Source organism: Lutjanus erythropterus, chromosome 7 (genome assembly GCF_056507025.1).
Source record: "Lutjanus erythropterus isolate fLutEry1 chromosome 7, fLutEry1.hap2, whole genome shotgun sequence".
NCBI lineage: Eukaryota > Metazoa > Chordata > Actinopteri > Lutjaniformes > Lutjanidae > Lutjanus > Lutjanus erythropterus.
The window spans coordinates 4,309,194-4,325,077 of NC_139323.1; the positions used below are offsets into that span (position 1 = coordinate 4,309,194).

The 15,884-nt window shown below is 38.1% G+C and overlaps 1 protein-coding gene across 5 annotated transcripts in view; it reads right to left on the reverse strand.

Annotated features, from left to right (window-relative positions):
• The window catches only part of LOC146323456 (epidermal growth factor receptor substrate 15-like 1), a 66,306-nt gene that overhangs the window by 27,654 nt on the left and 22,768 nt on the right, over window positions 1-15,884 (reverse strand). For 4 of the 5 annotated variants that reach the window (XM_084722427.1, XM_084722426.1, XM_084722432.1 and 1 more), the window contains exons 13-19: window positions 14,740-14,825; window positions 11,844-11,916; window positions 10,216-10,377; window positions 9,927-10,124; window positions 5,930-6,109; window positions 1,987-2,092; window positions 1,653-1,703 (exon numbers count right to left, since the gene is read on the reverse strand). In XM_084722427.1, coding sequence (XP_084578553.1) covers window positions 1,653-1,703; window positions 1,987-2,092; window positions 5,930-6,109; window positions 9,927-10,124; window positions 10,216-10,377; window positions 11,844-11,916; window positions 14,740-14,825 — 856 coding nt within the window. The remainder of the gene's footprint in view (window positions 1-1,652; window positions 1,704-1,986; window positions 2,093-5,929; window positions 6,110-9,926; window positions 10,125-10,215; window positions 10,378-11,843; window positions 11,917-14,739; window positions 14,826-15,884) is intronic. The other variant, XM_084722430.1, reaches the window with a different exon arrangement.

The following is a 15,884-nucleotide window of genomic DNA, read 5'->3' on the forward strand; positions in this document are numbered from 1 at the left end:
TGCAGTTCCAGGAAAAACAGGTGCATGACGGGGGTCTGCCTTTTGCTTTTGGTTTTCTTACATGTGAAACCATCCATTTGACCAGCATGGAGCAAACAAGCAATAATGGGTGTGGAATGATCTTTATCACTGATTTCCATCTACTGAGCAGAGAAGTGAAACTCCACAATATCACTGAAGAGGGAAGTGTGACGAGAAGTCACAGTTACACACTCTGCTGTTTCACACATGCCAACCAAAGACAACACTGCCACCAAAGGTACAGACGGCTCCTGTGACAGATGTATTTGAGGGTTCAGAGGCTTTTTTTTCACTGGACCAGAAAGGAGTAGTTTTTCTAGGTTAAAGAAGTGACTTAACTTTGTCACATCGTAACCTATACAAAATATCCTAACATATATTTGTATTATCTGAATGAATTAATCAAATTCACCTGAAAACCACAAATGTGATCACTGAGAGACAAAGTGAGGATTACTAAGAGAACTCCGAAGGAATGTTTTCATTTTCAAAGGGCAGGGGAGAATATAGCACATGGGATTTATTTTAAGATGGACAACAACTGCAAAAATCAAAAATAAACAAATAAAGTACATTAAATACACCAAATATATAAAAAAACAAATGTAGGGATAGGGATTTAAGTAGGGGGGAAATGCAAAGGGAATAAAACAAAAATGCTAAATACATGAAAAAAGAAACAGACACAGACATATATGCAATTTATGTAAAATTTTATAAATTAATTCATGCTTTCATTTAGTTTCAATATTTTCCACATAGGGATGGATTAGAGCTGCAATGATTAATGGATGTTTAATCGATTATTTTGCAAACTATTTTGGTAACTGCTTATTCCATCAGAGTAATTTCTTAAGAAAAAAAGTCAAAATTTCTTTGATTTCAGCTTCTTAAATGTGAATATTTTCTGGTTTCTTTACTCTTCTCTGAAAGTAAACGTCATCGTGGACTTTGGGAAACACTGATCAACATTTTTCACCGTTTTCAGACATTTTTTACTCAAGTAACTTTTAATCGATTGATTGAGAAAATAATCAACTGATTAATCAACTATGAAAATAATGATTAGTTGCAGGCCTAATTTGGATTATGCTGCACAAGTGATTTGAGAGATGTTTCTATTTTGTTCACTTCGACTTTTAAGTGTTACGGTGTGTATGTGGGGTGTGTGAACACTGCTGGGCTGCTGCTGCATGCTTTGCTACACTGTATGTGAAAGCACAAAAATTAATGTGAGGCGTTTCATATGCAATGAAACCTGTTCAAAATATGTGTACAAGCACAGCAGTCAACACTAACTATTCTGTTTATATGTGACAATATAATCCAAACTAAAGGTCCCCTGGCTGGCTTTACTCAGGTCTCATTGAGTGAATACGCTGATAGCAACCACACAACTGAAATGTTGATTTTACAGCTGCAACAATTAATCAATTATTAATTTAACCGCCTACTATTTTGACAATCAATTTATTGGTTTGAGCAATTCGACGAACGTAACGAATTAATCAACAATGAAAATAATGGTTAGTTGGAGCTCTAGTTGATTTCACTCTGAATTTTGCCACATTAGATGCTGGAGTGATCAGGTCTTAAGGTAATGAGTGGAGCTTCTTTTCCCAAGTAAATACCTGTGGCTGCTGATGGCTGCTTTGCAAAGGGGTCATTTTGGAAAGGGTCACCTACAGAAGAGGAATCCAGCAGAGAAGAGAGCAAGGAGCAGGAGGAAAACAAAGAGGAAGAGAGCAGGAAGACAGTCAGAGAGCAACTCAATCTAAAACATATCAGCTGTCTGAAAGGGAAAAAAAACTAAAGATAAGATAACACACAGTCAGCTAATGTTTGAAAAGGACGACGGAGAGCAGAATAAAAGGATCACAGAGCAGAATAATAAATATCCAGAGAAAAAGAAAAGGAGGAACACTAGAGGGGCACAGTGAAAGTAAAGAAGGATGATACAGTAACCTTTGAAAGGGTCTGTTTTGAAGGGGTCTTCGGAGTGGAAGGGGTCAGGGGGAAGCTCCTGAGGCTGGCTGTTGAACACAGATGGCTTCACTTTGAATGGATCCTCCTGCAGAAAGGACAATGACCAGAGAAGAGGAAGAGTTTGAAATTTATTGTACACCCCCACTTTTGTGTAGAATGTGCAATGATTTGCAAAACGTTTTCGTTTTGTATTCAGTTGAATACAGCACAGAGATGTTTAATGTTCAAACTGATACATTTTCTTGTTTTTTGAAATATACATGCATTCTGAATTTGATGCCTTCAATAAGTTGGGATAGGAGCAACAAAAGTAGTAGCTTTTGCTTTTGCTTTTGCATTGCTTTAATAACAATGTTTTCTCAACATGAGCATATTTTTTCCCCTCTTATATGCCTGCTGCAGCTTTCATGAGCGGTATCACTGCACATACAAGTACTGTCCACAGTCTGCTGACAAAGCAGATGCACAAAGCAAAATATGGTATACTTTGCTTATATAGTTAACAGTCGTCTTAAACCCATGCAGGAATCCTTTTGTTGCAGTTTGCCTTTCTCTGTATGCTACTCTGACTCAAAGCCTTCTCAAAAGAGAGACTGCAACATTCCTCTGTGTGTGTGTGTGTGTGTGTGATGTGTCTTCACGTGCTACCCTGCCTGCTTGGCTCTACCTTGTTAACATTCATTAGAGGATCTACACTGTGTTTCATAGGAAACCCTGAGTCCGATCCCTCTGTTGATCCCAGGAGCTGTCTGCCAGGTGTGAGAGGGACTGAGCCTAGGTAATGGTGTTATTATGAGTAAAGTGAACAGACACAGAGATAAATTATGGGATTAAATCAGTGCAGAGAGACTCAGAGCGTGCAGGGAACACCATGGAGAGTTGGAGAGAAAAATAATAAGCAGGGTTTTAGACAAAGACGCTTCAAATGACAGAAATGACAGCTAAGGATTTGGCTTGCTGCAGTTTGCAAACGACTGGTAATCTCCTGTCTAGAGGATAATAGGTCTGAGCAAAGAGGAGGAGGAGTGTGGATGAAGACATGACAAACAGATAGAAGTGGGAATGTCTAAAAGTCTGTAGTATGGTGTTCAAATGTAATAAACTGTCAGCCTTAAAAAGCCAGGAATTTGAAGTTGGTTTCAATCTGAAGTTTTTGGTTATTATAAGTTAACTATTATTATTGAAATTACATTTTAATTAAATTTAACTGTGTGAATTTCAACTGAGACATTTTGGCAGTGTACCAGCTGTAGCATGCTACTTTGTTTTTTTTTATGTTACTTAATTTGACATAGAACTTCCTCCTATCAGGGACACTGGAGTCTACATAATGACGTTACACTAATAATGGTGCAGAACTTACATGGTTTTGTATTTATTTTATTTATAAATGTAAAATGATATTTAACTCAATTCATATATTTAAAATCTCAGAATAGCCTAGTCTTCTGCAAAGACACAGTGGGTTAATCTGACATATTTTTCAACTGCCCCCAACCACTGTAACAACTGCCCCAACCAAGAGCGCAACAGTAACACTCTGACTTCTTGCATCGGTTGTATTATTCATTAGTGCATATATATGTTTCTCATATCAAAAGATGATAAGTGTGAATAAAGTAGTCTGAGAGTTATGAAGGAAAATGTTACAACTGCAACCAGTCTCTTTCTGAAAATAATGACTTAATATCTCAAAATGACTTAATATTTTAAAATGGTGACTCCATATGTAAGTCATGTTGGGAAAGTTTCTTATTATTGGAGATATAGTCAATATTTTATTTCTTCTAAACAATGATTTTATAAAATAAATGATGATAATATTTGAGATTCCGAGACATTAGTACACTGCACACTGCCTGCTGGATGGTGAAATTGCCTCACAAGTGCCAGCTGTGTGGAAGTGAAAGACTTAGCTGAACTTTTGAACCTCTCTCTAGGTCTCTTTTTTCATTCCTGACACAAACATTTCGGTTACTTTTTATGTTTACAACAGTACGAATGTCGAGAGCGTGTGAACATGTGCAGCGATATCCTCATATTTAAATGATGCCACGTCTCCCACTTCTCTATGGCCGTTTTTCACCTCGCCTGTTAAGTGTGTTCCTTCAAAACGACTATGTATAATTTCACACACAAACAGGTGTGAAGTTTTGGAACTACAGTGCTAATGCTTTGGAATAGGAAGTGTAATGTTTAATTAAAAATCTTGATTTTTTGTTTTTCTTGACTTGTATTTATTTGGATTGGTAAAATTCCCATTTTATGCCACATAATACAACTATTCAAATGACTGCAATGTTCCTCTAGTCCTACTTTACAATCACTCCATCTCTTACACCTCGTCCTAACTGCATGTGACATGAGCAAGCATCAGTGACAAAATGTGTTGTCCTGTATGAGAGTGTCCTAACTGTCCACAAGCGATGCAGTGCGCCATTTTGAGCAAAACCTTTGTAGCACACCCTGTTTCTATTTATTCTTGTCATTCACATTGGAAGTGCTGCAAAACTGGTTCATTAAGTTGAGAGGAGTTATCTACACAAAACCTTCTTATTTAACAAGAAAACTTACATAACGTGTCAGGTGGCTGGAGGGAGATCACCAGGGAGCACCTTGCTGATACCAAGAGGGTAAATTGGATGTTCATAATAAGACTCTGACTATTAAATATTCATTAAATACTTTCTCCAAAGTCCTCCAGATTACAACCAGGCCTTATTATAGTTTTATATTAAGATTATGAATTGGGTGAACATGATCTCGCGAGATCGTGTAATCGCGGGGTTTCACGGGACACGATTTCACGTGATCTCCTGTGGAAGCAGATGTAAACAAACCGGAGACAGATGTGGTGCAACAGTTTGCTGCAGTAAAACTTTGCCGTGAGAAAAACAGATGCAGAAGTTAAACGAGTCTGGATGAGAAAATATTTGAGGAGACACATCAACACAGGTTGTTTATTCTTCATCCAGAACAGGAGGTGAGATTTTTTGTGTCAGAAAAGCCAAATTATATCACCCATGATTCCATTTGTAAAAGCAATAAAAAAGGAAAAAAAAGGGTGAAAAATTTTTATAGGTACTGTATATTGTCTCTCATTTACAGTTGAAATATCTAAATAAATGTCACAATATAAAACCTGTTTTCTGTATTAAAAATAAGTTTGATGTATGATGTGTACATCTACCAGCCACTGACAGTGGCAATGTTCAAAATCATAAAATATTTGCAGTTTGCATGATAATAATAAACTATTTTTTAAGTGACTGAAGATCCAGTCATCACTAATCGTATGGCCCTGATCAGACAGAGTGAGAAGTGTCCTGTACAGTATTTTTGATGAGTGTGATTCAAACTGAGTCTGAGTCGCACCACTCAGACAGAGACAGGCAGAGGGAGTGTGCATATGGTCTATCAGCTGCATAATATTCTCAACATGATGAAACAAAGATTGTGCAATGAGAAGCGATAGTTGACACTCATATGCAGTTAGGACATGGTGTTACATTTTTAGCAGCTGATCTTACTGACACATGCTGCCTTAAGATGTGGCTGAAAGCGCTCTGATGAGAGGTCCAATATTTTTACAGCACACTGTTGCTCTTTCGTCGACATTCATTCGTCATGCACAAGCAACAGAATTTACAAAAACACTTCTCTCCCGCTGCAACACGAACTAGTTCCGTGCTACTCTCTACACTGGTTACAAACAAACTGAGAGTTTTAGGGGTCTTTGTAATTTCTATTTGAATATTGTCTGAAACTATATGAAGAATCTAAAAGGGAAAAATGTTGCTGTTTGAATTGTTTAACTGAATGCATTCCAGCCTGTTGGACACGTGTCAGTAAGAAGATCTGTCATCCAGGTTTCACATCTGTTATCAGTCACATCAGGAGGTAAAAAAAGCAGAGTTCTGACCTGTGCGGCTCTAACCATGGCGGGGAACCCGCCGTTCTCTCTGTCACTGAAGCCCTCACTCATGTCGGCCAGGTTGGTCATACTGCCTCCATGGGTTCCATTCAAGGTGCTGTTGTACTGCTCGATGCTTTTAGACACTTCCTGCTGGCTGTCCTGAATCTGGGACAACTTACTACGAGCCTGCAGGACACACATACACACAGACACACATACACAAACAGTTCAGTAACAGTGGAGGTATGGTTACAGTGCTGCACAGTCTTCTTGCTTTAGGAAACTCATGAATGCACATAAAAACAAATTCTGATAAAAGCAGTCACAACGTATTCACGTCTCAGGTGCAAGAGCAGTGTTTACAGCATGAATACAGAAGAGTTACAGCATCTACACTGTGAACCACAAACCAGCTGGAATCATTGTCCAAACATTTAAATATATATGAAGAGTCAAATAGTGGTATGTGGTATGTATGGTCCATAAAATAACAGAAAATGTTGATTAGCTTCCCTAAGCTCAAATGTCTTGTTTTGTCCACAACTCAAAGATATTCAGTTTACTGTCAGAGAGGAGTAAAGAAACCAGGGAATGTTCACATTTAAGAAGCCTTTAAATATTACTTAAGAATTACCCGATAATCAAAATAGTTGATGATCAATTGAATAATAAAACAGATGCCTCAAAAGCTCAACAAATTAAACCTAAACTATCTGCACTGACAGACACCGCTACAACAAAGTGAGAAAATTATTTTTTTCTTTAAATTTGGGTGAAACAATGCATTGTTTCTCAGCAGTTTTTTCCTGCTCGAGTCAGTGGTTTCAATCCAAAAATGAAAGCACGTCTTTATGCAGGATACAATGATACATGACTAATTCTGACCTTCAGGGAGGCTGATGAACAAAATCACTTTGCGTCAATACGGCAGTCTGGAAGATACTGAGCATTGATGAAGAATAAGAGTATTACACTTTAGACTTTTTTATATGAAACCCTGACACTGCTGGACTCAAGTGTAACTGACATGGATCCAAACAGATCACAGCAGCTGGTCTCTGTAATGAAAGAAAATACAAAGTTTTTACAGCAACCTTCGAAGCCTAAAGAGTATTCAATGCTCAGTAGATTTTGGGTTTCACTTTAGACTATTTCCTCCTAAAGTAGGGACATGCTGACTTTTAATATAAGATAGGATATGGATTTTTGGTATATGACATATCTGAAGTGCTGGAACACCCATGTGTGGCAGGTCTTGTGGATAATAAAAAGGTCCAGGGGGACTATGTCATGAAAATCAACATGACTGTTCCTGCTGAAGCAGTGAGGCTGGCTGTTATTACAGGTGAGCATGAGGAAATGATCAACTGCTCGAATTGCTCAACTCTCTGCGTGACCTCCCTGACTGCAGGAGGGAGGGAGCAGTGGCAGAGAACACACCAGCACATCATGTGGTTGGTACATTCAGGAGAACGTAATCATGTCAGGCCTCAACTACATAATGGAGACGACATCATGCATCAATCACACAGTGTGTGTGTGTGTGCACGCCTGAGGAGTAATGAATTACATGTAACAGGATTGTGTAATCTGGATACAAAAAAAGGGAACTATATTCCATTAGTTACAGATAAAAATTATGTAATCAGATTACATTTAGTAAAATGGGAATTATTAGTAGGATTTCAATTTTAAATTATTTAAGTTTTTGTCTTTAAATCAATCAGTCAATTGATTAAGTATGCACAACAGAGGAAGGAACAGCTGGACAAACAGTCAACATAAAACACTTAGAGCTGCATTGATTAATCTATTATTCATCAAACATTAAATCAATCTGCGTCTATTGTGATATTTACTTAATCCTTCTGAGTAATTCTTTTAAGGAAAAAAAAAGGTCAAAATTCTCTGATTTCAGCTTCTTAAATGTGAATACTTTCTGGTTTCTTTACTCCTCTCTGACAGTAAACTGAATATCTTTGAGTTGTGAACAAACTGACATTTGAGGACGGCATCTTAGACTTAAGGAAGAACTAATCAACATTTTTCACCATTTTCTGATACTTTATGAACCAAACAACTAATTAATTAATGGAGCCAATGGTTGACAGATTAATCGATAATGAAAATCATTACAGGAAAGACTTGAGAATTTAGATTGTATTTCAATTAAAAAGTGACTAAAAACAATTAAATAATCCTGTCACAATCTTGTCTCACAAGACTGTGACAAGATTAACACATTTTTTAATAAGAAAATATCAAAATTCTCTGATTTTAGCTTCTTAAATGTGAATATGTTCTGGTTTCTTTACTCCTCTCTGTCAGTAAACTGAATATTTTGAGAGGGACCTGTCTGCAGGAAAGATGGCAGACAAGGGCGCCGCCATAGCTCTACACCATACCGGAAGTCCAAACCGGAAGTTGGTCTTCTTCGTGTATCTTGTTACTTATTCGGCATTCCATCTTTATTTTACGTCCAGACATTGAATATTTGTGCGATTTCTGTGGACTTCAGGATGAAACCATCACTCACTTATTCTATCAATGCACGTACAGCAGAACTTTTTGGAAAGATGTCCAGCATTTTGTACAAGAAAAAACAGGAAGAACGATCAGTTTCCAGGAAAAAAACATTTTAATTTATTTTGATGACTGGACTGTAGACAAAGAGTTGTGTTTTTATACACTATCATGGAGAAAATTTGTGGAAGTGATCTGTAAAATCCTTTTACTTTGGTTGTTAGTTTGCTGTTTGTTATGCACAGTAACCCCTGTGTGCTTGTAAGTTTGTATTGGTTTTTGTCTGTATGTAAGATTGCACAATAAAAAAAAAATAATAAAAAAAAAGGTACATCCAGACGGTAGATCGTTAAGCTTTTCTACTATGCTTTTTAGCAAACAATGTGTGGGGAGTCTGTACTGTGTTTAATGAATGAATCTTCTGGTGGGCAGGCTGGACCATATACAGGAAAGACAGGGAGAGCATGCCAGCTTCCTGCAAACAAGATCCTGCATAATATCTAGGCAATACAGTCCTCACACTGTATTACCACCAGTGCTGGTCTCCTTTTTTATACTCAACATAAATTAGAATTACCCATGCTAATGTGAAGGTGACTGTTATTTTTCAGTTCTAGCGTGAATGATAGGTGTGATTTGTGCTAACATCCCAGTTTTACATACTGTATAAAGTTGTGAAAAGACTTAGAGTCAATTAACTATTAAATTATGCAGTATGGAGCGGCGAATGGCGAATAATATACACGAAAGAAGACCAACTTCCGGTTGTGACTTCCGGTATGGAGTAGACCTATGGCGGCACCCTTGTCCGCCATCTTCCCTGCAGACGGGTACTCTTGAATATTTTTGAGCTGTGGACAAAACAAGACATTTCAGGACGTCATCTTGAGCTTTCATCAACATTTTCCACCATTTTCTGTTATTTTATGGACCAAATAACAAATCAGTTAAAGAGAGAATAATCAACCAATTGATCAATGATGAAAATAATCGTTACTTGCAGCCTTAAAAACACTATATTAGTCTAAACAATTTTACCATATCTTATATTGAGGTAATCAACAGGAAGTAATCAAGTTAGATTACTTTAATATTGTGATATTTGGATTAAGTTACTGACTATGGTTTTTAACAAATAATTAGTAACTGTATCAGAATACATTATTAAAGTAACCCTCCCAACCCTGTGTGTGTGTGTGTGTGTGTTTGTGTGTCTGAAGTGAAACTGTGAATATAAGGTTGGAGGTGGTTTAGTGGTGTGTGAGTGTGTGAGATGACTGGCTGGTAGGAAACAGATGACACACCACAGAGTTAAATGTTGTTTTCCAGTTCCTCTAGTGGTGCTTCTGTCATCAGTGGTAATGAACAGTAGGTTAGGCAGTGCAATACTGCCCCCTGTTGACACTTTTCAGGCGCACACACACACACACACACACACACACACACACACACACACACACACACACACACTAACACACACCTGGTTGATCTCGTCCTGTGTGGCCTTCAGAGACTTGATGATGGTCTCAAGTTGGATCTTGCCAGCAGCCAGGCTCTGCTCCAGCTGGTTCTCCTCCTGCTGCAGCCGGCCCAGGTCGGCCTTGGCCCGGCTCAGCTCCTCCTCCTGGCTCTGCAGGTCTGACTCCTGCGAGTGGATCTGACTCTGGAGGGTCGAGATCTGGAGGCCCAAGAGAATCAAGACGTGAGGATGAGGGTCTGAAATTAACACTGGCCAAGTGACGAATGACCGTTCACCCTCTCTTTCTCACCATCTGAGACTCTTCCTGGCACTTCATCCGGACTTCGTTCAGCATGTCCTCTAGTTTATGTTTCTGCTGGTCCATCTCCTCCAGCCGGTCCTGGGCGTCTTGTTTCTGGGCTTCCAGCTCCTGCAGGCTGGCTGTCTCTCTGTCCAGGTCATTCTGCATCTCCTGTCATGTGCCAGAATTAGAGGTTCATCACTAAAAAGACATGTGGTCAGATAAAACCAAGCTAGTGAGTTTTAGCATTACAGAAACACAGCTCCCACTGGACCTATATAAAAACACAGTATATGATGGTATATAAGGGGAGATTATTATGATAAAATGAGCAGTCTGCAGCCACTGCACATGCAAAAATGAGTACTGCAGTCCAAATAGTGAGTTGGAGTCACAGACTGTATATTGAATAGGTTGTAAACCCCCTCCTCTCCAGACACAGTAGAGACAGACAGGCTGCAGGAGCATAGGATGTTGCGCAACCTCATAAATTGACAATAACAAGCAAGGATGAGCCCTCAACTGTAAGATGATCAGCTGTTAATAACAGTCAGTTGTCTGGCAAAACAAAGCTAAGTCTGTTATCCTGAAAAAGTCCACTGCTCTAAAATAACACACTCTGGACTTTGAGTTAAGTGCCTGTCTGTCTCACTGCCTGCCAAACTCCATTAACATTTTGCTCAATTTAACAATTACAACATCTACTCCTTCTACAATGTTATTAATGATTTATTGTTACTCACAAAGAGACACATACTCATTTGTAATTTGAACTCTGATTAATGTGTAACAGACACACAAAACAGTTCTTCAAGTCCAGGATAGAAACTGCAAAGGAGGACACCGCAGCTGCAGCGTTCATATCAAGTGAAGAGAGTATTTCAATTTAACATGTTTCCTTGATCTCTGATGGCAGATCATGGACATTTTATGATTTACTACTGTAAATATATTACAGATTTTTCTTTAAAAAAACAAAAATAAAACAAAACAAAACATTAAATACAATACTGCTGGTACTTGAGTTTTCCTAAAAGTGTCTGTATTTTCATTTAAAATATTTTTTCATATAAGTTACACAAAAGGTAAAGAATATGTAATGACTTTTACCTATTTTGGGCATTTGCATATTGAATGCACAGAAATTGCAGCGGTTATAATGTTACTTTTTTGCACGGGTGGTAATTAATCTTGGTTGCTTAGCAACTATCATTGTCTCTCTCAAAGAAACTTTGCAAACAGTCTCAAGTTCCATTGATTTGCCTACATTAAAATATGAATAGATTAAATTGTCCAAATCAGTAGAATAACAGAAGATTTTGAGGAACATAGAGTAGGGGAGACCTGGGACAGCTGCAGCACATTTTATGTCTCAGCACTAACTAATTTTTGTGTTAGAGCTCTCAAATTTTGACCCTTACTACAAAAAAAGTTCCACCTTTTTAAAATATTTTTTGCATACACATCGCCATTTTATGATCTATTACAATAAATATCTTACAGATTTCTCTTTTAATCTAAATAAATAATAAATAGTCTTTATGATGGACCAAAGTGTAATGATTGAATTGAAATTGAAATGAAGGCAGTCCACGTTAAAACGAATTACGTGTCCACACTGCAGCTCTAGTCCTCACCTGCACCTCTGCACTCTTATGTCGGATGGCCTCCTCCGTCTCCCTGATGTCCTGCTCGAGTGTGTACTTCTCCCTGATACACACACACAAAAAAACATACACGCACAAGGGTGTACACCAACACACACACAGGCAGAATTATGATAACAGAATCAGAATCAAACAGCATAGTACCAACCCCCTGCTGTGTACACTCATCAACATGTCAGAGCAACAAGACGCTGGACTGGATTCTATCAAATCTACAGATCACAAAAAAAAAAATCACAACACACTCCAAGTCAAACTGACAGGGAAAGAAGAGCTGTTGAAGCTGGGAGGTGTGTGACTTGATGAATGAGTTCACCTAAATAATTTTTGATTATTTTAATTAGTCACCTATCAAACAAATGAATTAATTCTTAGTGTAAAGGTTACATTTTCTTCATTTAAAGAAGAGCAAACAACAGCACTGAAGGCTTTTCTCCATGGAAAGGATGTTTTCGCTCTTGTCCCAACTGTCAAGAGTTTGATCTGAGTAGTTGAAGTTAGCCTGTGTTACACGTGATAGACAGATGGTTCATCCAATCACCTGCCAAGTGTTTTTTTTTTTTTAAAGTGTATGTCCTTTTCAAAACAGTTTCTAAGGATGACTTCTCAGATGGTTCTGTGTAACAAACCACCTGGATTGTCAGGTTAAATGCATGATGCAAAAGACGTTGCTATACATTTAATGGCATTGGCAATATATTAAGGAATCAATTTACATGCAGAGCAGGTTTTACTATGATAGTATCTATTATTTTAGGCTTTAATGGGTGCTGCCATTATATTTTTTCCAGTAGGAGGTCGAAAGCATAATTACAGTTTATGGTGGCGGAGAACGGCTGTGAATGTGCACCAAGTGGAGGATAATGTGAGCAGTCAAGCTGTTGTTCTGTCAGAATATGTACAGTGACAGCACTGTAAAGGTACAGTTTAGGTTTGAGTTTGGCATTGAATAAAAGCTGCAGCTTCTCAAGACCTAAGCAGCTTCTGTGTGTGTTGTTTCTCAGCTGCGGGAACAACATCGCCACGACAGTCAGGTCCGGCTATGCTATGACAGTACTACAGCACAGCGGAGTACATCCAGGTTTGACACAAACATCGCCTGATACCATAAAATGTCAGGAATGTATAAATGTATGAAAAAGATACAGGCCAAGCCTAGACAGAAGCATTTTCATATGTGTGTGTGTCACAGTAGATTTGACAGAATGCCAGTCCAGAGATATTCAGTGGCTGGTGTGTTTACCTGAGAGTATTCCACTGGGTAAAGGCAAGAGTGCTGACGCAGCATGAAGAATAAGTGGTGAACAAACAAAAATTTGATAAAATACACACACCAAAAGGAAGAGTGGGCGGTTGGCTGGGTGGCTGCATGGATGGATGGATGGAGGAATAAAAGCAGGAGGATGAGACAGAGCCAAGATGAATAGTAAAGCTTATCAGCATCTGATGCAGGTTTCCTTTTCAAGTGTGCATTTTATCATAGAAAATGGTCTGTGAACAGCAAATAGAGAGATGACTGTACTGTAGGGTCAGCCATGGAGGGCTGTCCAAACCTCTGTAGCTGCATCCACCATCTCTGACTGTAAACATCCTTTTGTGATGGACATTTCAGCTGAAGGGTAACTTCTGTTTTTTTTTTTTTTTAACAAACCTGGACCCTATTTCCCCATGTTTTTGTGCCACAAGTAAACCAACCTCTCCCACTGTCTGTCCATGAAAACTGCTGACAGACTCAGACTATTATTCCAAGTATCTGGCAACAGGTAGATTTAAAAATAATCTAGCTGTACATGCAATGTCTCCCCTCTGCTTCTCTAATCTGATGTCCAAATTCCCTCTCACTCCTCACCTGATATTTTTTACATCCAACTCTGTGAATAGTTGGTAACTAATAATAATAATATAACAACAAAAAAAGAGAAAGAGTTCAATTTGCTGTAACCAGTGAACTCCGTTTGTACTACTTCATCCCGTCCAAACCTCCCATCAGATCTAGGGAACACACTTGTCTCATCATCACTACACACAGTGATAAAGCCTGGATGCAGGTGATGGTGATGATTAGTGTGGGAGCTGATGATAGAGGTTAGATGAGGATGTGTGTTAACAGTTGACAAGTAACTGAAAACTGAAAGAGCTTTGACACGGGATATCACACAGTACATTCATCACAGAGTGAACGTTGACCAACAGTGACACTGAGACTGAACTCAAAGCTGCATCCTGCAAATGTCAAGGAAATTACTAGTTTGCAAATGGCTACATTCTCCCTGCTGTTGTTACTAAGGCTGCAACTAACCATTATTTTCACAGCTGATTAACTGATTATATTCGCAATTAATCAATTAATAGTTTTTTGTTTTTAACTGTCAGAAAAAGGTGAAACATTTTAAATGACTCAAATTGAAATAATCAATTAGCTGGTGATTAATTTAATAACTGATTAAAAATCAATTAATTATTGCAGTTCTAGTTGTTACCACATTATGTTTTAGCTAAATAAGTTGTGCTTAGGGATGCATGAAGTGATCCATTCTTGATCCATTATTAATCAGACCAAACAACTAACTGATTAATAGAAAAAAATGATCATCAGATTAATCAACAATGAAAATATCTTTTTAATATCATTACAGGAAAGACTTGATGATATTTTTCAACTGACATGATTATAACTGGATTATTTCATCAATTAATCAAGAAAATAATCATCAGATCAATCAACAATGAAAATAATTAGTTTGTTGCAGCTCTAGCTGTGCTACAAACCAAAGCCGTACTGGAAGATAAACTGCAGCTTTGAAAATGATGTTAAAGTAAAAGTGCTGTCATATTACTAAAGTGCTGCCAGTGATTTTGTTTTTACCTCTGTAACTGAGCTATCTCCTGGCTGATGTCATCCAGCTCCTTGATGCCAGTGAACTCCCCTGAACCCACTGAACTGGAGCTGTCCTGTAGACAGAGAGACAGGAGGACAGAGACAGACAAAAGAAGAAAAGACAACAGAATTGGCAGAGTGAACCTGATTTGTCGAGGAAAGTGGGATGACAAAATGGTAGTAACTGAGCCATGGCGGGCCAGGCCGAAGGAAGGAGGAAGAGGAAAAGAGAGGAGAGGAGAGAAACCAGCGCTCAATAAGAGGAGCAGCACACAGGTTGAATCAGTAGGTGGGGGTCAGGTCAGTCACCAACATGTGGGGAAGTGTCACCACCACTGACAAACTGCCAAGGAGAGGAAAGATTCAGGACTCTCCAATTTTTTGAATAATATTCAGTCAGCCCCCTTCTGAGAACATTCACATTTTTTTTCATAAGGGTGGTTGTCAAAAAAATGAAGTCACCCATTCTTCAGAACTGGGACAAATCATGTTCTGCCAAAAAGAGAACTTTTGAAACTATTAATACCAATACTGCAATTCCAAGTTTAGCTGAAAAAAATCAGTGTTAAAAAATTGAATTCTTTTAATTTCTAAACTTGCTCTTGTCCCAGAAATGAATTCACAATTGATGTTGGACCTTTAAAGTTGTGTCCTAGATTTCTGTCAACTCTGTCAGATTTACAAAAAAGATACAAAAAAAACTGATTTAATCAGGCAGAAAAAGGGTTAGCTACACACTAAGGACCCCTGTCTCACTTCCTGGTTTAAAAAAAGGCTGGAATGATGCTCAAGCACTGGTAAACTTCACATTTTTAGACGGAGTTCTTTAAATAATATTGCCACCATAACATGTCAACTCTGTAGCCCTTCTAAATCAAAGCCAAATAAGACTTGCTGTTTTAAAATGTGTTTTTTGATTATTATTAAGAGAACTCTCAGCAACTTTAAAAAATAAAATGGCTGCTCCCTACGACTATGTGACATGAAAAAATGTGACATTTTGTCCACTCTGTCTGACATCAATCACTAAGAGGTTGGCTGGTTATGAGGTTTGATAACAGTTTGATCTTTTAACATATATCTGTAAGCATATTTGAAGAGTAAAAATTTGAACTCCCTCCAAGTGCATTTTG